The sequence below is a fragment of the Spinacia oleracea genome, chromosome 6 (genome assembly GCF_020520425.1).
Source record: "Spinacia oleracea cultivar Varoflay chromosome 6, BTI_SOV_V1, whole genome shotgun sequence".
Taxonomy (NCBI): domain Eukaryota; kingdom Viridiplantae; phylum Streptophyta; class Magnoliopsida; order Caryophyllales; family Amaranthaceae; genus Spinacia; species Spinacia oleracea.
This window is the reverse complement of record NC_079492.1, coordinates 40,735,538-40,759,136: the sequence shown is the minus strand read 5'-3', so window position 1 is coordinate 40,759,136 and position 23,599 is coordinate 40,735,538. Positions and strand designations below refer to the sequence as shown.

Sequence of the window (23,599 nt, the reverse complement as noted above, 5' to 3'; positions counted from 1 at the left end):
ACTACTTTTAGCAACTACCCTTTACGGCAGTTACTATTTTTAGCAGGTTTCCATAAATAGCAGGTTTCGGGTGAAATGAAAAGGGGAATTGAGATTCGTTATTTTATAGGAGATGCGTTGTCAAGTGGAGATTTATGTTCTCATCATCGAACCTTCCCTTTCGGGAATGGGGACAAAAGTAGGTGTCTAAAGTTAGCCCCCACTTTGACTGAGTCTTGGAGTAAGACGATGGTCAAAGTATTAGACGGAGTGCGTCACACAAGCCATGGTGACCTGTTTTGGCGAGGGTCTCACGAGCCCCCGAGTGATAACATTTGACTTAAGGGTCATCACTTGAAGTGTCGACATATCCCTCACGTGTCATTGGGATTTGTCAACGGATAGTATAGAAACTTCCTCACTTTGTCATTGGAAGGATCTAAAGAAGTGTAGAAACTCCCTCACTTGTCATTGGGAGTAGCTACAGATGTTTTCGAAATCAAAGCTATAAAGTGTAATTGGGCCTGGCCAAGCCCAACCACGAGGTAAAAATGTTTTTAAAGATTCTCATTTTCAGGGCTAGCCAAACGAGAAAACCCCCTTGTTTTTACAGGATATAAAACGAAGGAAAATCCAGCACATCACTCTTTTTTGGAAAAAACGGAAAACCAATCCTTTTAATTTTTGGAAAAGGAAAAACCAGAAAAAGTTATCGCTGCAGCGACTAAGGACCTGCGCGTCTTGTGACGCAGACCCCGCCGGCTAAAGATGGCGAGCCTTTCCGCTAACGGTGGACGCCCCGTCCGAAAAAGTGGACGAATCTTGTTTTTGAAATTTGAAAATAAGGACCTACGCGGCTTGTGACGTAGACCCCGCCGGCTAAAGATGGCGAGCCTGTCCGCTAAGGGTGGACGCCCCGTCCGAAAAAGTGGACGAATCTTGTTTTTGAAATTTGAAAATAAGGGCCTACGCGGCTTGTGACGTAGACCCCGCCGGCTAAAGATGGCGAGCCTGTCCGCTAAGGGTGGACGCCCCGTCCGAAAAAGTGGACAAATCTTGTTTTTGAAATTTGAAAATAAGGACCTACGCGGCTTGTGACGTAGACCCCGCCGGCTAAAGATGGCGAACCTGTTTCATCTTGTTCTTTTGAAGATTCTATTTTTCGAAAACTGAGGATCTGCGCGGCTAGTGACGCAGACCCCGCCAGCTGAAGGTGGGCGAGCCCTGTCCGCTAAGGGTGGACATCCCTGAATTCGTTTTTTCCTTAATTTGGAACTTGCGTGGTTCGCGGCGCGATCTTGCCCGATCGAGGTGGGCAAGTCCCTATTTCATTTGTTCTTGTGATTTCTTTGAGAATTTCTTTTTGTATTCATTCTCGCAAGAGAGAATTCTTTCGAGGGATGATCGGGTTTAGTTGTAACCTGAATGTGGGTTGACAACGTACTTAGACGGACCATTGTCTTGTGGTCATCATCTTTCATGGTTTTGAGCTAGTCTTTACGGCTCAGTTTTGCCACTACCTGGGTCCTTGATTAGGGGACTATGTATAAGCATCAACGGCGACCTTTGTCTTGAGGTCGTAAACCGGTTTTATTTTTTGAGACATCCAAACACGGGACTTCGTACAACGTAGTCTGGGAATATTGTTTTTACTTTGCATAATATATATTTTCTTTCGAGCCCCCAAGCATTCGTGCTTGACAGTCATTTCTTTTCAAAGAGGTTCCTTGGGGATACGCATTCTGTAATGTCCTTGATCGTGTTTGGGATCGTGCTCGTAAGTGCGAGCGATCTTTGTAGTGGTGTGCTACTCTTGACAAAGTCGTGAGATGCGACTTTCAGTAAGGAAATCGGCAATTTTCGAGTTGAATGGATGCGGCAGGGCCCAATAGAAGTTAGGGCCTTTTTTGAGCCTGGGTTCATTTTCGGCGCCCAGGCCTGGGCGTTGAAATAATTCACGCCCAGGTGGGGCGTTGAAAGTGTTGTTTGGGCTGGTCTTTTGATGACACAGTTGGCCTCTTGTTCATTCGTTTATTTCACTTGGAAGTTCCATGTATTCTCTTTTCTTTTGTTTTTTCTTTATCTTAGAACGTGATGATTTTCTCGAGAAGCCGTAGCCGATTGGTGGACTACGGTGCCCGTCGCTTTGGGGTGATTATTTTAAGGAACTGTTGCTCTTAAGGCGTACAGTTATTGCGATAGTTGGGCGAGTCTATATGGCCCGAGGAACATACCTTGAGGCGTCAGACTTTGACCGCTCTTGTTGTTTGTATACTTTTCTTTTGAACGCGTTCGTGAATGTTTGATACTTAGAATGATGATATTTATGTGCGAACGAGCGTTCATAGAATGGCCATTGTGTGCGGTTCCATTAATCAGTTTGCTTGAATCATTTTTTTTGAGCAATGACTGATTTCGAATAGTTTGCTTAGAAGCTTAGTAGGGTTCAGGCCTATTCACGAGGTGGGCTCAAACATCGTGCCCTTTCGATTGTTCAAACATTTGCTTCGAGATTTTTTTTTTTTTTGCTATGGTTGTTTCGTAGCTTGGAGCCCCCAAGTATGCATGTTGGGATGCTTCCTTTTGGCGTACGATTTTTGTAGGTTCTTTCGAGAAAGATGCCCTGGGGTTCCGCTCGTGTAGGTGCGAGCTATCCCTTTCGTGGTAGGTAATATTTTGCTACCTTTAATCCTTAATGTAGAAGTCGTGTGGCTTGCATTTGGGCGATAAGTAGTCTTTGCCTCTTTTACACATACTCTTTGGTCGTGCCCGCATTAGTGCAGTATGCCTTACTCTCTTTTTTAGACTTGTACTGTGGGATGGTTAAACTTTATGGTGCGACGTAGGCTTGTGTGGCCTAACGGCGTGTCTTAGAACATTCCTCCAGGTGTTGGGATATGATTATTATTTTTTGCATTGGAGTACTTCATCACGCCTTGTTCAGGTGCTCGAACAAGTGTAGCACCTTCTGCGTGGGTTTGCACGGCTTATTACTTCGTTCGGTGCGAGGATTCATAGGTGTTTCTTTCTTACTTTTATATCTGGGCAAAACTTGGCTAGCAGAAAGAATCAGCGCCCAGGCTGGGGCGTTAAAGATATCGGCGCCCAGCTCTGGGCGTTGAAAATGATTTCTGGGTATATTTTGACAGTTCTTATCCTTGATTTTTTCTTTCGCTTTTGCTTTGGAACGATGTAGACTGTGTAACGGGCGCTTTATAGGGCGAGCTTTATGTGCAGTGGTTTGATCGGAGTCTTGGTGACTCGCGATTTTCAGTTACTCTTGTTAGTGGGGTGACTTTATATATTCTAAGTAGTGCTTTAGAATTTGGGAGGGGTCGTAGCCATTCTAAGGTTCGTTTTACACGATTAAAGCTTAGGATTGTGCCCCTATGATGTATATATAGCATTAGCGTCGAGAATTTGCGATAAAATCGTCATTTCGAGCATTTTTAGAGTGTTTTTCTCAAGCCCCCAATTGTAGCTACGGGATTGGCTTGGTGCTATAATGCTGGGCATACGTTTTAATGCATTCATGGTGACATGGATCATGAATAGTTTGAACCAGACTCGTTTAGTGCGAGGTACGTTCGAGTAGTAATTTGCTACTTCTCTTGTAAATGTCGTATTGTGCGACATTTGCCATGGTCAAGGTAGTCACATGTTGAAGTGTGCCTTGACCAAAATCTAGGTGCCTTTCTTTACCCATAATCATATTTAGAAATCTTTTTGACTCACTTGCAACATCAAGATAAACACATACTTAGCTTAAACCAACGACACTTTATTGTGTTCGAAGAAGTCTTTGAAAATTATTTGAAATCCGAGTCCTACTGTGTACAATCCGAGGTGTCCTAAGTAAGTTGACTTATAGAAGGGTTCGTACAGGATTACATGAGTGAATAAAAATACTGTTACGATTTTTGGAATGCTGTCTAAGGATTTACTGGAAGCCAGGGTGCAGGCGTCAAGATATTACTTGTGCCCGTTTGGCATATGCTTTAGGCTTTTAGGGCCATCTTTTCCAGAATTGCGGGAATATAAACCGTTTTCAAATTGACTTAGATTTACTTGGTGTATGTCTGCACAAAAGGTCAAGGTATACTTAGTTCTTTCCCTAGCTCTTTCATTTCAATTTTTTAGCCCCTAGTTGCTATTATGTCTTTCCATTAATGATGCTTTTAGATTTCGATTTTAGATGCCCGTGATACATGTCTGAGTAGGGTGAGCCTTGGTTAAGTGCCAAGTCCTATTGACAATGTCTGTTTCTTTTCTTTTCAAAGGGGATTAGCAAGCATTTGAATTACCATGAACGGGTGCCCTGAGGTCGAAGGAACGATGGGCCGATGCCGTAGAACAATCCTCTTTATTGCGAGCTTACTGCCTTTACTACTCGTTGGCGATTATGACTGTGTCTTAGTGGTGAAAGAAGGTCTTTAAGCGAACGGCTATGTCTAGTGGTGAAAGAAGGTCTTTAAGTGAGTTAGTTCGCTTTAGGGAGGGTCAAGTCGAGTATTTTAGAGGTCATGGACGCTTGTGCTAGCTCCCATTCAATTGAGGCAAAGCGGTCTTTTGAGTCTTGGCTAAGTGCCTAGGAGTGTGAGTGCTCCTTCTGGCAAGGGTACGTGCCCTTTATTATTTTTCGATGTGTGCTCATTTTGGCATCTTGACGACTTGGATTCTTTCTTTGACTTAAATTTTTCTTTCGACTTGGATTGCAAGTAATTAAATTTCAATAAGGGACTTCTATTTTTATTCTTGTTTTTCTATAGGCTTTAATATTGGTTGGACCGAATCATGGATTGCCTACGTATCCGCCTTAAATAAATTTAATTTGGAATCAGGTCTTGCGTAGTTCTTAGCCTAGAAAATGGTTTCTTAGAATGCCGAATTCGATAAGTATGTTCTGAGGTGGAAACATTTTATTTGAAACGGTAGAATAAGTGAAGTTTATCATTATTTTAATCTACTGCTTTGCCGTAAGCCAAAAATTTGTTTTATATATATTTTTTTTGAGTACATGTATTTTTTGGTGGTACGTATGTCTGAATACGTGTTGTACCCCCCCCCAAGTGTTCGTTATTGTTCCGTGTATGTGCGGATAAAATGACGAGCACTTCTGGACAAATTTTAGCAAGCAGAGAGATTCAGCGCCCAGGCTGGGGCGCTAAAGATTTCGGCGCCCAGCTGTGGGCGCTAAAAATGAATTCTGGGCGGATCTTTTTTGGTGCGCTAAATGCTTCATTTTCTTTTTAGACTAACTTTAGAGGCGCTTTGCAAAGTTTCTTTTTTTATTATTCACATATTTTTCTATTAAGCGTAGAATGTACTTTTCATTTGTCTACTTTTTTATTTGTGACTCAAGACGGCTTGAAAGATGGGTTAAATGAGATAGGATAGGTTGTATAGGTATTAGTCGATCATGAGGATTACATCAACCAAGGCCAATGAATAGCATGGGGACGGCCCAAGGGTATATCAACGGGATGTATCCAAACGAGTTATATGGTCATTATGCCAATGGTGGTGTAAGAGCAGGTTTGGGCTTTGGAAACGATGGGTATGACGCACGTGTCAATAACCGTACGTGGTTTGCAGTTGATAACAAGTTCAGAAACAAGAGTTGAAGTAATGGTTTCTTGGGTTATGGCAATGAGAACATGGATGGGTTAAATGAGCTGAACAGGGGCCCCAGAGCGAAGGCGTCTAAGAACATAAGGATTGGAAGGGGTAGACATTTTATGATTTGGATTGGTTGACTTAATTCTTTTCCTTCGTTTACTTGGGTAAATTTCGCACTTTGGGAGGTACGGGCTAAGTATTTCATGGTTCGCTCTTTTCACTTTCCCTTTTCTCTTTCTTTTTAAGTATTTCATGGCTTGCTCTTTTCGCTCTCCCTTTTCTCTTTCTATTTTTTTTCTTTTTGCTCGGGATTTCTCCCCAACATAAATCCTTCAATCAATTTGGGCTAAAAGGTTGATGGTTGTGGTCTTTGAGTCACGAGGCGAGACTGAGTGAGCCTCGTTTGGTAGGCCTATAGTGGACCTTTAATTTTAGTAGGCCTAGGGTGGACCTTAAATTTTAGTAGGCCTAGGGTGGACCTTTAAATTGTCTTACTTTGCAAGCGTATTTAGTCGTTTCTTAAAATGTGCAAGTAGCGTAGATTCAAAATGTTGTTTTTACCTTATTGAATTTTAACGAACGAATTACATCGAAAATAATTTTTTGCTTCTTTTCAGATTCCAGTTTCTGGGATTTAATCGGAAGTTGTGATTTAGACTCAAACTTTCATTAATCTTTCTGATTATAACCCGTGTATGAATACAAGGAGGTGGCCTAGACTCAAAATAATGACATGACGTAACCCTATAATACTTGACCAAGCGACTCTCAGACTTAGGCTAATTGGACCATAACTTTCGTTGGTTGACACTTTAGATTTTAACCCTTGGGTGTTCATTTGTCATGCGCCATTTTGCTTAATGTTGGCAAGGTAGTTAATTGGGGAGATCGAATTTTTACTTTTGCAAGACTAGAATCATTAGTGCGGCTTCTCTCTTAGTGTGTATTGCTTTACCCTAATGGTAGCCTTATGGTATGCCGATTTGGGTATTTTCATGGTTGGTCATGTTGCATTCATGGAAAATCTTTTAGTCCGTACTTAGTAGTATTTCAAGGAGCGTGTGACTCGAGAGGACTATGATAGTCGTGACCCAATGTGATTATAAGCCTTGAGGCCATTGATTTTTTCTTTGCCAATGGTATTGACACCTTAGGTTCACTTTGGGGGCTGTGCGACTATGGGAGAATGATTTTCAGAATGTGACCGTTTCCATTTTGCAAATACATAACATATTCTTTTTATGGGTTAGAGAGAGTATTGAGCCCGTAGACTCTTAGCAAGGGATGACAATTACATATGGGTGCTTATTGATTTAAATGTTAGGAAGGGAGACTCAATATGGTTTAACCTTTTGACTTGCAAAACGACACCAAGCATTAGGACCGATTCTATGGATAGACAACTAAGACTTAGGATTTAGATTGTACTTTGGCATAGCCTAGTCTAGACTCGGATTTACTTTTTATTCGAACATTATTTTTCCTTAAAAAACTTCATTTGGACATTATTTTTCCTTAAAAAACTTCATTTGAACATTATTTTTGAATACTTTTCCCATGTGACATTCATAATTATTAGCATGTTCGGTTTTGATGCCGAGCATTGTCGTCGTAGGAGGCCTAACAACGACAAAAAGAGTTATTTATTTTTTTATAAGTCGCTTCTAGAATCGAGTGCTATTTCATACGCCCTTGTAGCAAAAAAATTTCACGAAAAGTTTTTTTTTTTGCTACGTATTTTCTTCATGCGTGGGCACCGAGGCTGCTGTGCCTGACCAAAAGGCCAGGCAGCAACTTCAGCGCCCATCTATGGGCGTGAGAAATTTCGGCGCCCAGCCAGGGACGTTGAAAATGCGTCCCTGGCTGGTTCTCGTTTTCTGTTTGCGTCTACTTTTCGTTTATGCGACTTCGATTTGCGTGCTTGCCTAATAACGTCCTTTACGTGTTGTGCAGCGTTTGTGGGATTCGTTACAGGTCATCCCGAGCGTCGCTTATTTTTGTGGCGATCATTCGGGTTTGCGGAACACGTATTTCGGTATAACCCTTTGGCAAATTAGTCTATGAATGTTTGGGAAATTTTTAAGGTCGTTGGTTTTCTAGGATAGTTTGTCACACACAATCACATATTTCGCTACACATAACTAACATTCATCATGAGGCGATAATAACATGTCATGTAGTTTATGATAGGCTTCTATGGGTAGTTATTTGCGCCTGGTTTGGTACCGCTTCTATCGTAGATCCAACACATGCCCCGGTCGAGGTAGTGTCTTCAACAAACGAATTTCGCCCAAGAGGCCAACCCGCAAGTGCAAGCCAAGGGGGCATGCAGGCGAGAGGGACCTAATGAACTAGCGATTAGGTTCGGGATAGGTGTACTACCTGCACAAGTACCGAGTGGGCAACATGCGCGGCGTATGCACCCCCCTATTGGCGAAAAAAAAGGTATCCTTGGTCTCAACTCCCGAGGGAGCCGAGATTCGTTATGCGGTTCTGCCCGTTCACATTAATATGCTGACTTTCAGGTCGTCCCAACTTGATGGGGAAATAAACGCGGGGTAGGATCGTTTCACCCTTCGGCTATTTTGATTACCTACAAGCACGAGTATTTCCTTCACTATCCCCAGTGGAGTCGCCACTGTGAGGGGGTCAAAAAAGCACGAGGCTAATGCATGACCTCGTCCCTCGTGGGTGTGACGCTTCTTTTTTATTCAATCAAGTGTAATTGGATTTCCTGTGAGTTTACACCCAATTGACTAGTAATATAGGAGTCGCCATTCAGTTTTTAACAACAATGAGAAAAACTGACAAAACCCGGTTATCGTGACATAAAGGGAGTGCAATTATGTTTGACCACGACGGCCGTAGGTTCCCTTGTGATCCCTGGTGTGGGGATCTCTCAACATACACCCGCAAGGTAGAGATTGAGGGTTCGGGGGACTGTAACTACCGAGAGGATTACTTCGCTCGTCGATAACTCCAGAGGCAGGATATCCTTACTAGCTCAGCATAAATAATTGAAGGGACATGCGTTAACTATTAAACTAATCTGAGTTGATTTTAGCAATATGCAACATATAATACTAGATCGATCGCGATTATCTGATTTAAATAGCATTAAGGGACCTAGCATGATAATCCAATTTCCCAAAAACATTATATTTGTTAGGCGTGATAGAACAATCAGATTTAGTTAGTTTAACAGTTCATAAAAGGGGCGAGGAAAGCAATTAAATCATCGAAAAGGGACACATTACGACGCACCCTTGAGAGGTGCGTCACGGTTCTCAGAAAACTAACCACTTTGACTTTGCTATTTCTCCTTTTTATTTAACGAATCTCAAATTATGGGACAGGATACGTTATGTTCGATTTATGGATCGATTGCGACAGAACGCGTGAACAATTTCGCAGCGTGAGGCTTAGGCTAAGGGTTGGAGTCAATACTCAGAATATGAATTGTGTGTTTCGTCATTGTTGTTCCTTTCACGTCGAACTTAGGGGTCTATTTATAGGAAAGAGTGGCGTAGAAAGATAGATTTTCAGGAATTTGAATACGAAACGGATTAGGAAAAGAATCCGTCCCAGGTATTTTCGGCGCCCAGCTCTGGGCGTCAAAGATTTCGGCGCCCAGGGCTGGGCGTTGAAAATAGGGTCTGGCAGAATTCTTTGTCAGATTGGACTCTAGAGTACGGAGTTCATTAAGAGACTTAATCCGAGTTATTTGGTGCGTATCAATTTACGACGGAATGCGTCTGGGCCCTTTACGAACTCTAGGTTCGTTATGAGTTTAATTAATACGTTAACTCTTTTATCGAACTGCGATAGGAATAGAATTCCTTTTACAATTTCTATCTCTTTTAGGATTTATGTTGGAGTGCAACACCTAATTCTGACAGGTTTCTATCTTTTTATTCTTACTACTTTTAGCAACTACCCTTTACGGCAGTTACTATTTTTAGCAGGTTTCCATAAATAGCAGGTTTCGGGTGAAATGAAAAGGGGAATTGAGATTCGTTATTTTATAGGAGATGCGTTGTCAAGTGGAGATTTATGTTCTCATCATCGAACCTTCCCTTTTGGGAATGGGGACAAAAGTAGGTGTCTACACTTTTACCTTGCACCAAATGGTTAAACTTAACCATAACGGGGTAATACTAGAAATCCGCGCCCCTCCTCTCGACGTCAGTTGTACTATGGTTGGAACGGCCGAAACTGCAGACGACCTTTACGGGTTTCAAATGGAAGAAGCAATCCAGTTCATCGAAGATTATGATCCAGCATTCCTAGATCCGTATGCATCCCGAGTCATCCCTAGAATGCTGTTAGCTCAAGGTTATTTCCCTGGAACCCCATTGGGCATAAGGAAGAAGGAATGCACATTCCATCCTTTACCCAACAAATCTACTCCCTTTGGCCTAGGCTATGAACCAACGGAGGAAGATATTGCTGACCGCCTGTCTGGGCTACGCCTTAACAAGGCCAAACAAACCACCCTCCTTCCCCGTATCAAAGAACCCTTAACGGGATGTTCGTTCGGGAAGGAGAAGGACACCCATGCTGTGATTTCCCTGAACCCTTCGTTCAGGATGGCTTGCTAAAACCAGGATTTGAAATCTTCCATGACTGCCACACCTTGGATGAGGCACCCCACCTCACCAAGACTAAAACAGCTGAAATATTGGACAACCAAGCTTTATGGACATTGTTTAACGAATCGAGGCCTATGGAGGACGAGACTGTGATGACTACCCTAGCTCTACAAGATGAAGGTTTCGATCCAACCCGGTTAATCGCTCCTGCATCAACACTAGAAGAGATCGAGAACGGATGGGTGAAGACATATCATTGGGTCAATGCAAAAGGAATAGAATTCAAGATGAGTACCGGTGAAGGACCAAAGTTTTACGAGACTAAACCCAAGGCTTGAGCCATATAGAGCACCTTAGTAAAAGCGCCTAGTAGTTCTTTAGATTGGTAGAAAAAAATAATAAAGACTTTAGATGGTCCTAAGACCCCTTAGAACATAGGTCAATTTTATTTCAGTGTGTTTCCCTTACTTTCCAAATTAATAAAGGCGTAATATTTCTCCTAAAATTTTATTCTAACACTAAGTAAGCACCAAATGCACTTGCAAAATACAAAAATAAAGAGGCGGCCCACTCTAGGCCCAACAAACGAGACCCACTCGGTCTTGAAATCGTGCCATGGGAACCAATTCCCGAAATTCACAAAATAAACCGTACCATCCCCTTCATATCCCCAAAACATAAAAGTCAACCAGTGTCATCATAAAAGTCAATCCATGCAACCCCAAGAAATCAAAATCCAAAACAAATGCAAATGTTGCTTAAAAAGGGAATTAATAAAATGTAACCCCACCATACCCTTCAAAAACGACACGCACCTCAAACCCACCCAAAAGCCTACACAAAGATCTTCATAACTCCCGCACCCTAACTCCATTTTCAAAGCCGTTTTGAGTCACGAATAGAAAAAATTAATCCTGACAAAAATGTGTCTCACGCTAACAGTCAAAAAAGCCTCCGAAATAGCCTCCAAATCAATTTTTATACAAGTAAAAAGAAAAGCACTAAAACGAAGAAAAAAAAATAAACGCAAGAACACGTGAAGCAAAGCGTCAAAAACGACCGCCAGAAATAATTTTCAGCGCCCAGGGCTGGGCGCCGAAATCTTTGACGCCCCAGCCTGGGCGTTGAAACTCTCTGCCTGCCTAAATTTTTTAGAAGTGCTCGTTATTTTATCCGCACATAACGGAAAAATAACGAACACTTGGGGGGTACAGCACGTATCCAAATAGGCTCACCAAAAAATATAGCCATACAAAAAATAGTTGAATTTCATTTTTTACGCGACTTACGGCAAAAAAAAAACGGCAGACGAAAATAATGATAATACTTCACTCATTTGACCGGTTAATATGCTTCCGGCCACCCCAGGGCATATCTATCAAAATCCGGCATCTTAGAATTTATTCTAGCTAGAAATACGCGCGACCTGATTCTGACAAGATACGTAAGCAATCCTTACCAAGGATTCGGTCCAATAAAAAAAAATATATATAAATTGTGCAAAAAGAGGAGAAACAAAAAAAGAAAATGAAAACTTAAATACGCCTTTATTGAAAAATAATAAGAAGGAAAACAAAGTGCTAAGAAATGAAAAAACAAACACAACTGAAATAAATAAAGGGCACCTACACCCTAACAAGAACTACACTACTCTAGTTCTTCCGGATCATCAAATAAAGTCTTGTAGAGGGCAATGTTTGCAGGATCCACCCCCACAGTCTTCTGCGCTGCCCCTATATCAATCTCCATAAGAACCGACTCCTGGACACTAACTTCTAAAGACGCCAAGGCTTCAGAAACATTCTCGGTTATAGCCCGCTCAGCTTCAAGGGCACAGACAATGGTGGGAGAAGAATTATTATCATCAACTAGACTAGCCATTGTTTCTACAGGCGGCTGAGCCTTCCTAACCCATACATTGTTCCGGCGACGATCTCCGCGAGAGCCTGCACTTCTTTTAACAACAGCAGGCCCCTTCATGTTAGGCACCTTTTTAGGCATAGAACTGGAACGGGGAGGAACTTCCTTTCGCTTTCGATCAGGACGAGCTTTCACAGTCTTAATACCATGGGTGCGAGGATTAGCAGAATCACAGCCCTCATATCTGACCCGAATGCGAGGTATCAAAAGCTCAGCCGGCTCCCCATTTCGAGCCTCGGTCCTCACGACCTTATCATCGGAGCTCATCCACAACTTGTAGTTTTCGGAAAGACCCACAAAGCCATTTGTAGCTACGGTCCAGCGCGGGAGACCATCATAATACTTAGCCCACGCTTGAACCAGTGCTTGTGACAAGGCCGCTACTTTAGGTGGTACCGTATCAGAAAAGGGGATAGTCTGCCTTAAACCGTATTGACGCATGACTCGGTAAGGGAAAATATAAATGGGCCGAGATAGCCCCAACAAGGAAACATAAACCGATACATCAGAACCCCCCGTCACAGTAGTCAAACCCCACCACGGTACCACCCACTTAATAGAACAAATACCATGAGTAAAAAAGGAGGCCCACTCGGCCACGTCCTGGCCTCGGTGCAAATATTTTCGGTTACCCAAGGCTATAGGGCGATAATGTTTAGGATCGGCAGGAGTTTCCAAGAGCCTAATCCGTTCCACGAGCCAAATCTGCAAAACACGGGTAAGATAAAAAAAATAAATAAAAAGAAAATGGTTCCTGGGCGCAGTTTCAACGCCTAGGACCAGGCGCCGAAAATTCTAGCGCCCAGCCCTGGGCGCTGAAACTCAGCGCCAAGGCAGGACGAATAAAAAATATATATGCAAAAAAAACGTATACGTGCGCAAAGAAAAAAAATCGATTACCTGCAGTAATAGGGGGCTTCCCTTAAAATATTCAGATTTGGCATCCTTCTTCAGCTCATCCGCACTCAGCAAAGTCTCGACAACAACCAACGGCATAATAGAATAGCAACTTTCCATCTGGCTAATCAAGGGGATCAACCTTATGTCACCGAACTCACCATTATTATTCGACAGCAAATAATGATTCAACAAGCAAAATACAAGGGCTCGAATATTCAATTTCTGTTCGGTCATATTCTTACTAGGCCTAAAGTGATGTTTTACAAGTTTTGCCAAATTAACCTCATCACCTACAATAATTTCAGCAAGCATGTTAGCATCTAGTCCTAGGAAAGCCCCTATGGTTGTTTTACCCTCTTCAATAGTGCCAGGAGTGGCAGGGGTAGCATTAGTAGGATAACCAAGGATCGCAGCGAATTCATCTGGCAAAGGACATATTTCGTTGCCCCGAAAGACAAAAACATGATGATCGGAATCCCAAAAGCTTAGGGCTGCATGCAGAAAATTATAGTCAATATTAATTTGTTGTAAGCCTAAAAGTGCCTATAAGTGGTATTCTTTTAACAAAGCCTTTTCTGTAGGAGTAAGGGCCCGTAGCCAACGCCTAACAGCCCGTTGGACTGAGAAAGTAGGAATTGACATGACGAAAGCAAGGAGTAACTAAAACACAGCAAAGAAAGAAGGAAATTGAGAGTGATGGAAAATAGGGACGTATCTAGCCCCTATATATAGCTGAACGCATCAAGTGACATCCTGATCCCATTCGGATACGCGTTAAGAAATCCGAAAGTCAAAATTCGCCAGGAAAGGACTTTCAGCGCCCGAAGCTGGGCGCCGAAATAATTAACGCCCAGCCTTGGGCGCCGAAAATGTAGCCCAAGGCCCAGATTTCACAAAACGCGGAACAGGAAAAGACTTAAAACCGTGTTCCTAGACACGAGGCCCTATTGCAATTAAGATCAAGCCCAAAAGCACCTTTAAGCTCCCAAATAGCAAAAATGAATGGTAAAACTTGGTCGAAACTTAGACTTGTCTCAAGGAACATATATGTACACTTTTCAAAACAAATATGAAATATCAAGGTCATTCTTCGAAACACCAAAAAATGTTGTTAAGTCGTTGGTTTCTCAAATAAAAAATGTTTGTCTGTCAAAAGATTAATCCGGGCCAAGCTAAACCGGATGATATTAAACCTTGTCGCCCGAAGACTGAAGTCGCACCCCATGACTTCGCCAAAATAGCACACCACTATGAAAGGTCGCTCGCACATACGAGCTCGACCCCAAACATGATTAAAAGACGTTATGAAGTATGCGAAAAATGACCAACAAAGCCCAAGTGCTTGGGGGCTCGCGAAAAGTATACTCCAACAAAAAGTGCGCAATCGAAATCACATTCCCGGACTACGCTATACGCCGTCCCATGTTTGGATGATCTCAAAAGAACAGGTTCGACCTCAGAAAAGGGTCGTCACGGACACTTGTACATGGTCCTCTGATCAAAGGCCAAGTGGTGGCAAAAATCGAGTCGTAAAGACTAGCTCAAAACCACGAAAGCAGACGGTCGCAAGACAAAGGTTCGTCTAAACCCGTTGTCAACCCACGTTTAGGTTACAACTAAATTCGAGCATCCCTCGAAAGAATTCGCTCTTGCAAGAATGAACAAAATAAATTCTCAAAAAAGAAATCACGATAAAAAAAATAGAAAACTTGCCCATCTCAGTTGGCAAGACCACGTCACGAACCATGCGAGTTCCAAAACGAAAAACGAATTCAGGGACGTCCACCCTCAACGGACAGGGTTCGCCCACCCTCAGCGGGGGGGTCTGCGTCACTAGCCGCGCAGATCCTCAGTTTTCGAAAAATAGAGTCTTCAAAAAAAAAAAAAAACAAAATGAAACAGGCTCGCCATCTTCAGCCGGCGGGGTCTACGGTGCAAACCACGTAGGTCCTCATTTTCAAAAAAATAAACACAAAACAAATTGTTAAATAGATTCGTCCACTTCTATCGGACGGGGTGTCCACCCTTAGCGGATAGGCTCGCCATCTTTAGCCGGCGGGGTCTGCGTCACTAACCGCGCAGGTCCTTAGTCGCTGCAGCGATAACTTTTTCTGGTTTTCCGTTTTTCCAAAAAAGAACGATGTGAGTAGTTTTCCCTTTTTCCAAAGATTGGTTTTCCGTTTTTTCCAAAAAAGAACGATGTGCTGGATTTTCCTTCGTTTTACGTCCCATAAAAACAAGGGGGTTTTTCTCGTTTAGCTAACCCTGAAAATGAGAATCTTTAAAAACATTTTTACCTCGTGATTGGGCTTGGCCATGCCCAATTACACTTTATAGCTTTGATTTCGAAAACATCTGTAGCTACTCCCAATGACAAAGTGAGGGAGTTTCTACGTACCTTTAGATCCTTCCAATGACAAAGTGAGGAAGTTTCTATACTATCCGTTGAAAAATCCCAATGACACGTGAGGGATATGTCGACACTTCAAGTGATGACCCTTAAGTCAAATGTTATCACTCGGGGGCTCGCGAGACCCTCGCCAGAACAGGTCACCATGGCTTGTGCGACGCACTCCGTCTAATACATTGACCATCGTCTTACTCCAAGACTCAGTCAAAGTGGGGGCTAACTGTAGACACCTACTTTTGTCCCCATTCCCGAAAGGGAAGGTTCGATGATGAAAACATAAATCTCCACTTGACAACACATCTCCTATAAAATAACGAATCTCAATTCCCCTTTTCATTTCACCCGAAACCTGCTATTTATAGAAACCTGCTATTTATGGAAACCTGCTAAAAATAGTAACTGCCGTAATGGGTAGTTGTTAAAAGTGGCAAGTCATCAAAGATAGAAACCTGTCAGAATTAGGTGTTGCACTCCAACATAAATCCTAAATGAGATAGAGATTATGAGAGAATCCTATTCCTAATATGATTCGAAAATAAGAGTCACGTATTAATTAAAATCCTAACGAGCCTAGAGTTCGTAACGGGCCCAGACGCATTCCGTCACAAGGTTAATACGCACTAAAAGACTCGATTAAGTCTCAAACACTCCGGATTCTAGGAATCCGAATCTGACTAAGAAAACAGCCCAGATCCTATTTTCAACGCCTGACTCTGGGCGCCGAAATCTTCGGCGCCCAAGCCTGGGCGCTGAAATTACCTGGGACGTATTCTTTCCTAATTCCTCGTGGATTAGAGCTCTACAATTCTATCTTTCCACGAACTCTTTTCTATAAATATAGCCCAAGTTCGACGTGAAAAAAGAACACACAATTATTATTCTGAGTATTGACTCTAAACCCCTAAGCCTAAGCCTCACGCTGCAAAACTGATCACGCGTTCTGTCGCAATCGATCCATAAATCGAACAGAACGTATCCTGTCCCATAATTTGAGATTCGTTAAATAAAAGGAGAAATAGCAAAGTCAAAGTGGTTAGTTTTCTGAGAACCGTGACGCACCTCTCAAGGGTGCGTCGTAATGTGTCCCTTTTCTATGATTTAATTGCTTTCCTCGCCCTTTTACGAACTGTTAAACTAACTAAATCTGATTGTTCGATCACGCCTAATAAATATGATATTTTTGGGAAATTGGATTATCATGCTAGGTCCCTTAAAACAATCTAAATCAGATAATCGCGCTCGATCTAGTACTATATGTTGCATATTGTTAAAATCAACTCAGATTAGTTTAATAGTTAACACATGTCCCTTCAATTATTTATGCTGAGCTAGTAAGGATATCCTGCCTCTGGAGTTATCGAAGAGCGAGTACTCCTCTCGGTAGTTACAGTTCCCCGAACCCTCAATCTCTACCTTGCGGGTGTATGTTGAGAGATCCCCACACCAGGGATCACAAGGGAACCTACGGCCGTCGTGGTCAAACATAATTGCACTCCCTTTATGTCACGATAACCGGGTTTTGTCAGTTTTTCTCATTGTCGTTAAAAACTGAATGGCGACTCCTATATTACTAGTCAATTGGGTGTAAACTCACAGGAAATCCAATTACACTTGATTTGACAAAAAGAAACGTCACACCCACGAGGGACGAGGTCACGCATTAGCCTCGTGCTTTTTCGACCCCCTCACACTCTCCAAGATTTCTGGGGAAAAAGATGGAATCTCTTGGTAACCAACATTCTCAGGTCTACGCTGTACCTCCCCACATTGAAAATTTCCTCCAGAGTCATCGGCCGTGAGGCGGCCCGGCTTCCGGCGGTGATGGCGACGTTCATTGTGTCGGCGCTAATGCATGAGCTCATCTTCTACTATCTTAGACGCTTGGCTCCCAATTTTGAGGCGACGTGGTTCTTTCTACTTCATGGATTCTGCCTTTGCGTTGAGATCACTTTTAAAAGTATGGAAGACAGAGAAAATGGCGGGTTCCCCCACGGTGGTTTTCCGGTGTTGCAACGGCGGTGTTTGTGGTGGAAACAGGGTTTTGACTGTTCTTGCCGCCATTGTTGAAGGCTGGGTTGGATACAAGGGGGCTTGGGGAGTACGCAGTTATCGGTGCGTATGCTAAACGAGTGCTGTTTTAGATCTTTATTCGCGGCACATTTGTTTGGACTTCAGAGATTGTTTTTTTACGGGGAAAAAAAAAGAAAAAAAAATTGTAAATTTTTTTAAATTATGAGGGTTTGTCCAATTTTCATTTCTTTTTAAATTTGTAAAATAATGTAAAGATTTTCCCTCTATAGTCCAATTTTCCAATTAATTTAACTGACTATTCTTGGTGCGGATGAGTGAAAATGAAAAATACAAATTCCTGTTAAAAAAAGAAGAAGTTACAAATGAATGACAGAGATTCAAACTTAATGTTGGATGGAGATTCAAATCTGTGACATATTGTATGTAGTATTTCAACTTTACTACTTTAGTCCCTACCCTAAAATATCATTAATTGTTAATTTGACATGTTTTGTTAGTACTCCATAGCTTATAAATAACGAAGGTACTAAATGTAGTACGAAATATCCTAAATGCAGAACTATTTAATGACTTTAAAAATAAAAGAAAGACAAAAATACCCAATAAAATTTTATAGCCTCCAAAACTAAAAATAAAAAACCCTTGTCTTTCAGACGCGACTAGTCGCCGGTTACTTCTCATTCATCTTCTTCCTTGGGTTTTCACCTTGTAGACTCCATTGATGCTCCCTTATGTCTCTTGAAGGTATATTGTATCTTGCTCAAATAGTTTTTTTCAGTTTATTTTGCCTAATAATAGTCTGTAATTTGGTGGATGAAATAATGGGCAAGTTTACCGGCAGTGTAGTTAGGGTGCCGGATATCGGATCCGGCGGTCTTGTTTGGGTGTCGGATATCCTATCCGGCGGTGCGGTATGGGTGCCAAAAATCCTATCCGGCGGGGCAGTTAGGGTGCCGAAAATCCTATCCGGCAAGGCAGTTAGGGTGCCGAAAATCCTATCCGGCGGGGCAGTTAGGGTGCCGGATATCCTGTCTGCCGGTCCAGTTTGAGTGCCAGAATAAACTTTCGGCGTCCCAGAAATCAGGTTCGTTTTATGTTTATTCGTTCTCCAATATGATTTGAAAAAATAAATCCGATTACGTAACGTAAAATAGTCGTCTTTGCGTAATTTATCATTGTTGTCCATCGATTTGTAGCACAAGACGAGCTTTTCTTTTACAAGTTATTGAATCAGAGTATTAAAAGGCTTATATAGCTTTTGGATGGGAAAAAAAATATAGATTTAGAACAACGGCAATATAAGAAAAATAATATTTCAATAATTTTAAGTTATTCTGCATTTAGGTAAAACACTACCTGCATTTAGTACCTCACATAAATAACTTGGCCAAACTATTGAACACTGTCAAAGTAACTTAAAATGAAAACATTATAAAAAACTAATCATTTTCCTCCCGTTCCTATTTGAATACTTCCTCTGTTATGAATATTAGTCCCTTTTGGAATTTTAACATTATTCACAATTGAAGATAATCTTCTAATTTCCTTCCATTTGTACTTCAAAATATACATGTGTGATCTTGTTTTGTTCGTCTCATTGTGTAATTTAACATTATCAAAATTTTATATTTTGTAAACGTACGTATTTAAAGATATTTACGTTTAAATATTTAGTTAAAACGGATAAGAAAGTCAAAATGAGACTAATCTAATCTAATATATATCTCTATTATATAAAGGAACATCTGAGGGCTTAATGGTGATAACACTTTTCGTGTCCCCCATCAAAATGTCTAAAATAACCCTCCACTCTTTCCTCTCAAACCCTTCGCAGACTCGCAATTCACTCTACTCCTTCCTCTGCCGCTTCATGGTCTCATATCATGTAGTTCTCTCTCCTCCAAGAAAAGTAAAGATTTTTAATCATTCACCTCTGATTCTATGCAACTCTCAAACCGTTCGCAAACCCTAGAAATCCATACTCTAAAAATTAACAGATTGTTACCCCTTACACTGAAGAACCACCAACTTCGAAGATATGAATTATTCATCTTCTTCATCGCCCATGCTCCGACAATTCTGATTCGCGAGATGTGGTCGGAAAATCTCCCGGTTGTTCGATGCCTCTGTTGTCACCACGTCTACAAAAAGTTGCTACATCCACAACCGATTCAGTGGTGGTAGATTTGTCTCTCCTTCTCTCTCTAACTTTTTATGGTTTATTTGTTCTCGAAATTCAGCATTAGTTTGATGATTTTTTCCTTAGCAAACGATTAATTTAATTCTATCTTTCAATGTTGTATTCAGCAATTAGGTTATTTTTTGAGAAAATTCATTTACGAATTTTAAAATTGGGGTTTTGATTTTTCAGAGAAACAATATTCAAATTAGGGTTTAAAATTGCATCTATTAGATGACAAATTTATTAGCTTGAATACGAAAATTATTTTTTTTGTTGGGCATCAATCAATTATTTTGGAGTCGCATGAGGCTAGGGTTTTTGAAAAATTCGGCACTGATTTTTTAATTTCTGGCATCTATTTTGTTTCTTTGTTTCGGTTAGCTCATTCTTTGAATGGGAAATCGGAAAAAAAAATTGGAGATAATTTTGAGATAAGGCATGTTTATTGAATGAATGTGGAAAAATCTACGGTTTATTTTCAGCTTTGGTTAGTCGATGAATTGACTGCAATATAGTTTAAGTAGTCTTGAATTGAGAAGTTTTCAACATTTGTTCTTTGGCTGAGTGTGTGTGTTTTCAGGTACCTGCAGAGGTTCCTGCTGTGGAGAAATAACGGTGGGTCCTAAACGATTTCGATATCGGAAAGCCTTTTGGTCGAGGAAAGTTTGGCCATGTCTACTTGGCTGGAGAGAAGAGAGTATGCCATTTAACTTTTTCTTATTTTTGTGTGACTATTTGTTCAATTGGGGAATTTAATTGTATTGTTTATCTGGTGATGTTGTTGGAACAATAAATAATCTTAAAATTTTAGGCTAATTTTACTTATTTTAGAAACATGGATGATCAGATAAACGGTCTTGCAAAGCAAATGAAACAAATGTATCGCCCAAGCCCAGCTCCAAAGTTGAACCAGAGGATCATTTCATCGATGTCAAGGAGATCGTTGCTGCCCAGACTTGGCATGATCTCGGGATTGGTACACATCCCAAAATGTTTTCCCCCTTTTCTTCCAAATTCTGTCTAATTTCTTCGAATGTTATTAAGCGGTTCTTATTCTGTGATGCTACACAGGCGTGAACATGTGAAGCGCAGGAGAGCTAAGAAAGAAGTTGTTGGGGGTCCAAGCAACCTGATTTAAGTGAACTTTTTAGACATTTCTCTTGGATGGAAGGCAATGTCATGTAGACTAAAATCTGATTCATCTTTGGAGATTTCTGTATGTTAGTTTGTTGTGTTTTGCTAATTCTCTGGATGTTGTGCCTTTTTATTGGTATGGATTGGTTTACTATAGACTATAATTAGCAAGTAATAAAAGTTTATTAGTCTATGGATTTTGATTTTGGTTTATTTTGTGAGTTTAGTTTGGTGCAAAATCGGAAGGTAGCAGTAGCTATGGGGTCCTGAATCTTCCAAGGCTGGAAAAGGTCAGTTTTTTTGCATTTTGGAATTTCTGAAATTTGAAAAAAAAGGTTAAAAAGTTGCACATTTGAATTTTTTGAATGTTGATTGATTGGTGATATCGGTGTTGTTGATTTGGTGAATTTGCATTTGATTCAATTTGCGATTAACTGGTTGATATTTTGATTTCTGTTTCGGTGTCCGATGGCTGGAAAAATAAGACGTTTTGGATTGAATTAGGTTAAATTTGGATTACATGGAAATTGTGTCAGAACTGATCTCCTTTCAGGGCATTGAATTAGTATTTCTGCTTATTCTCTCTCGCATTGTCTACCAAACAAAGGGCAAGGAAACGTCTGATAAAATTTACATTTCTTGTTTTTTTTGGCAAGCTTCTCAATCTTTCTCCTCTGCTCTCAGCTTCGTAAGTTCTTGATTTATAGTTTGCAAATACTTTTAGATTTTTAGAGATTTTCTATGGAATGTTGATTACAGATGGGATCCTCTAATTATAAATTTTTAATTATAGTTTTTGTTATGTAATTGATTGTTCCTAATTTATGTTTTAATTTTTTAGGCAGGTCCTTATGAATGGCTTAGTTATAAAGAGGCGTATGATTCAACGCTTAAAATCGGCTCAGCTATTAGGAAATGTGGAGTTAATCCCGTGAGTACAATTTTACTCTCCAATTTTACTTCATTATTGGCTCAACTATTGAATGAAGTACATAAATTTCTTGATGGATAACTATAGGATCCCATCTGTTGTGATATAATAGAAGAGGCTTCATTACTCTGTTAAGTATTATCGGAATCAACCTATTCAATATTGAAACCTTTATTCACCTTCCAACTGTGGCTTTCCGAGATTTTGTACCTTACTCTTTTTATCACGATACATATCTTCACATGATGGGTTCCCATCGTTCTAAATTCTGCTCACTCAGTGCATATTTCAATTTCTGTTAGGTTAAATTCTCTTCTTCTGTACTGCTGACATCCTTCAAGTCCCAATCTTTCCAATTTACCATAGTGTAATCATTTTAAGGTCACTTTAATCACAACCTAAACCAAACTCATAACAATCAGATGCGTGTTTCGAGGATAATCACCTCAAAAGTAGTTGAAGCCATGCTCCTCAGTGAAGTACTCAATGAAAAATAGATTTAGAATCCTAGAAAGGATTAAGAAAACCAATAGAACATAATCTATGCCAGACACAAATAACCAGGTTTAGGTTCAGGTTCATCCAAAACCGAGTTCTGAATTGCAGGTTAAGATAATAGATATTCAGGTTGTAGCTTAAATGAGGTGTCTTCAGAGGGATAAATTAGTTCTTTTAGTGCCTTAATAGTGAGTATGTGGTGCTTCGTTTTTATATGGAACAAGTGTGTTGGGAGCCTGTTGGCTTGCTGCTGGTTTTTTGGTGAGTGCAGGCTGGTAGCTTGCATCTGTTTTACTGTTTTCATATTGGGCACAACTTCTTTTGGTTGTTTCTGGACTACGGTGCTCCTGCTTGTTTTGTGTATGCAGGGGGTTTTCTTAATATGGTTTAAATTGGTAAATTTAGCCACCTTATGCCTTTACAGTCCAGTAGTATTGTTGATGGTGCTTCTTTAATGTGTTATCTTTTGTCTTTGATTTCTTTTGGGGATGCAGGTATTTTCAGCCAAGTAGATTGTGCTATCAAGATACTCAACATAGAGATTAAGTTGGATTCCGTAGTTTGTATAATAAAAATTCGTAAAGAGCTGGAGAAATATGTTTAGTTACTTTGGTACTAAGATTTTGATTTTTAATTATGTAAGCACATGAATAAATTTTGTTACTATTTATAATTTTTTAAATAGGGACGATTAATTTTTCTTTAGATGAACTTTGCGAACATTTTTTTCTTGCCTACTACATATTTGTGATGATTAATCGTAATACTACGGTTTTATATACTCTCACACGATATAAGACTAGTATATATATAAAGGAGGCATATTTGCTGAAATATTAGAGGGCCACCTAGGATTACTATTGGTTTCGGCCAATCAAAAATAAGATTTTTAATTTATTTTTGAATTAAAAAAATCGAGTGCCACGTAGATAAATAATTATGTGCCACATAGATATTTTAATTAATTAATTAATTACTAATATATACAACTCCATCCAAAATCAAACACTTTATTAATTAAAAAATATATCTAAAATAAAATTCACCCAAAATCAAACACTAATCTAAAATAAATTCAATTCAATCCAAAATAAAAAATAATCTAATCTAATATATAAATATAGCAGTTGGCATATTTGTTGAAATATTAGACCGCCACCTAGGATTACTATTGGTTTCGGCCAATGAAAAATAAGATTTCTAATTTATTTTTGAATTAAAAAAAATTGAGTTCCATGTAGATAATTAATTAGTTGCCACGTAGATATTTAATTAATTATTAATATATACAACTCCATACAAAATCAAACACTCTAATAATTAAAAAATAAATCTAAAATAAAATCCATCCAAAATAAAACACTAATCTAAAAAATAAAATTCATCCAAATTAACAATAATCT

General features: G+C 40.2%; 1 protein-coding gene across 11 annotated transcripts in view; it reads left to right on the top strand.

Annotated features, from left to right (window-relative positions):
* Positions 1 to 22,895, top strand: part of LOC110790269 (uncharacterized) — a 30,052-nt gene extending 7,157 nt beyond the window's left edge. The window contains exons 1-8 of one of the 11 annotated variants that reach the window (XR_008923404.1): positions 16,921 to 18,535; positions 19,191 to 19,631; positions 20,214 to 20,330; positions 20,465 to 20,609; positions 20,705 to 20,849; positions 20,995 to 21,057; positions 21,609 to 21,698; positions 22,691 to 22,895. Coding sequence is in view for 1 of the 11 variants with exons in the window: in XM_056831515.1 (XP_056687493.1) it covers positions 7,552 to 7,633; positions 20,214 to 20,330; positions 20,481 to 20,609; positions 20,705 to 20,718 (342 nt within the window). In the remaining 10 variants the exon portion in view is untranslated. Of the gene's footprint in view, positions 1 to 7,551; positions 7,634 to 16,920; positions 18,536 to 19,190; positions 19,632 to 20,213; positions 20,331 to 20,464; positions 20,610 to 20,704; positions 21,699 to 22,690 lie in introns of those variants that run through there. The other 10 variants (XR_008923399.1, XR_002533740.2, XR_008923402.1 and 7 more) reach the window with 10 other exon arrangements.
* The last annotated feature ends 704 nt before the right edge of the window (positions 22,896 to 23,599 follow it).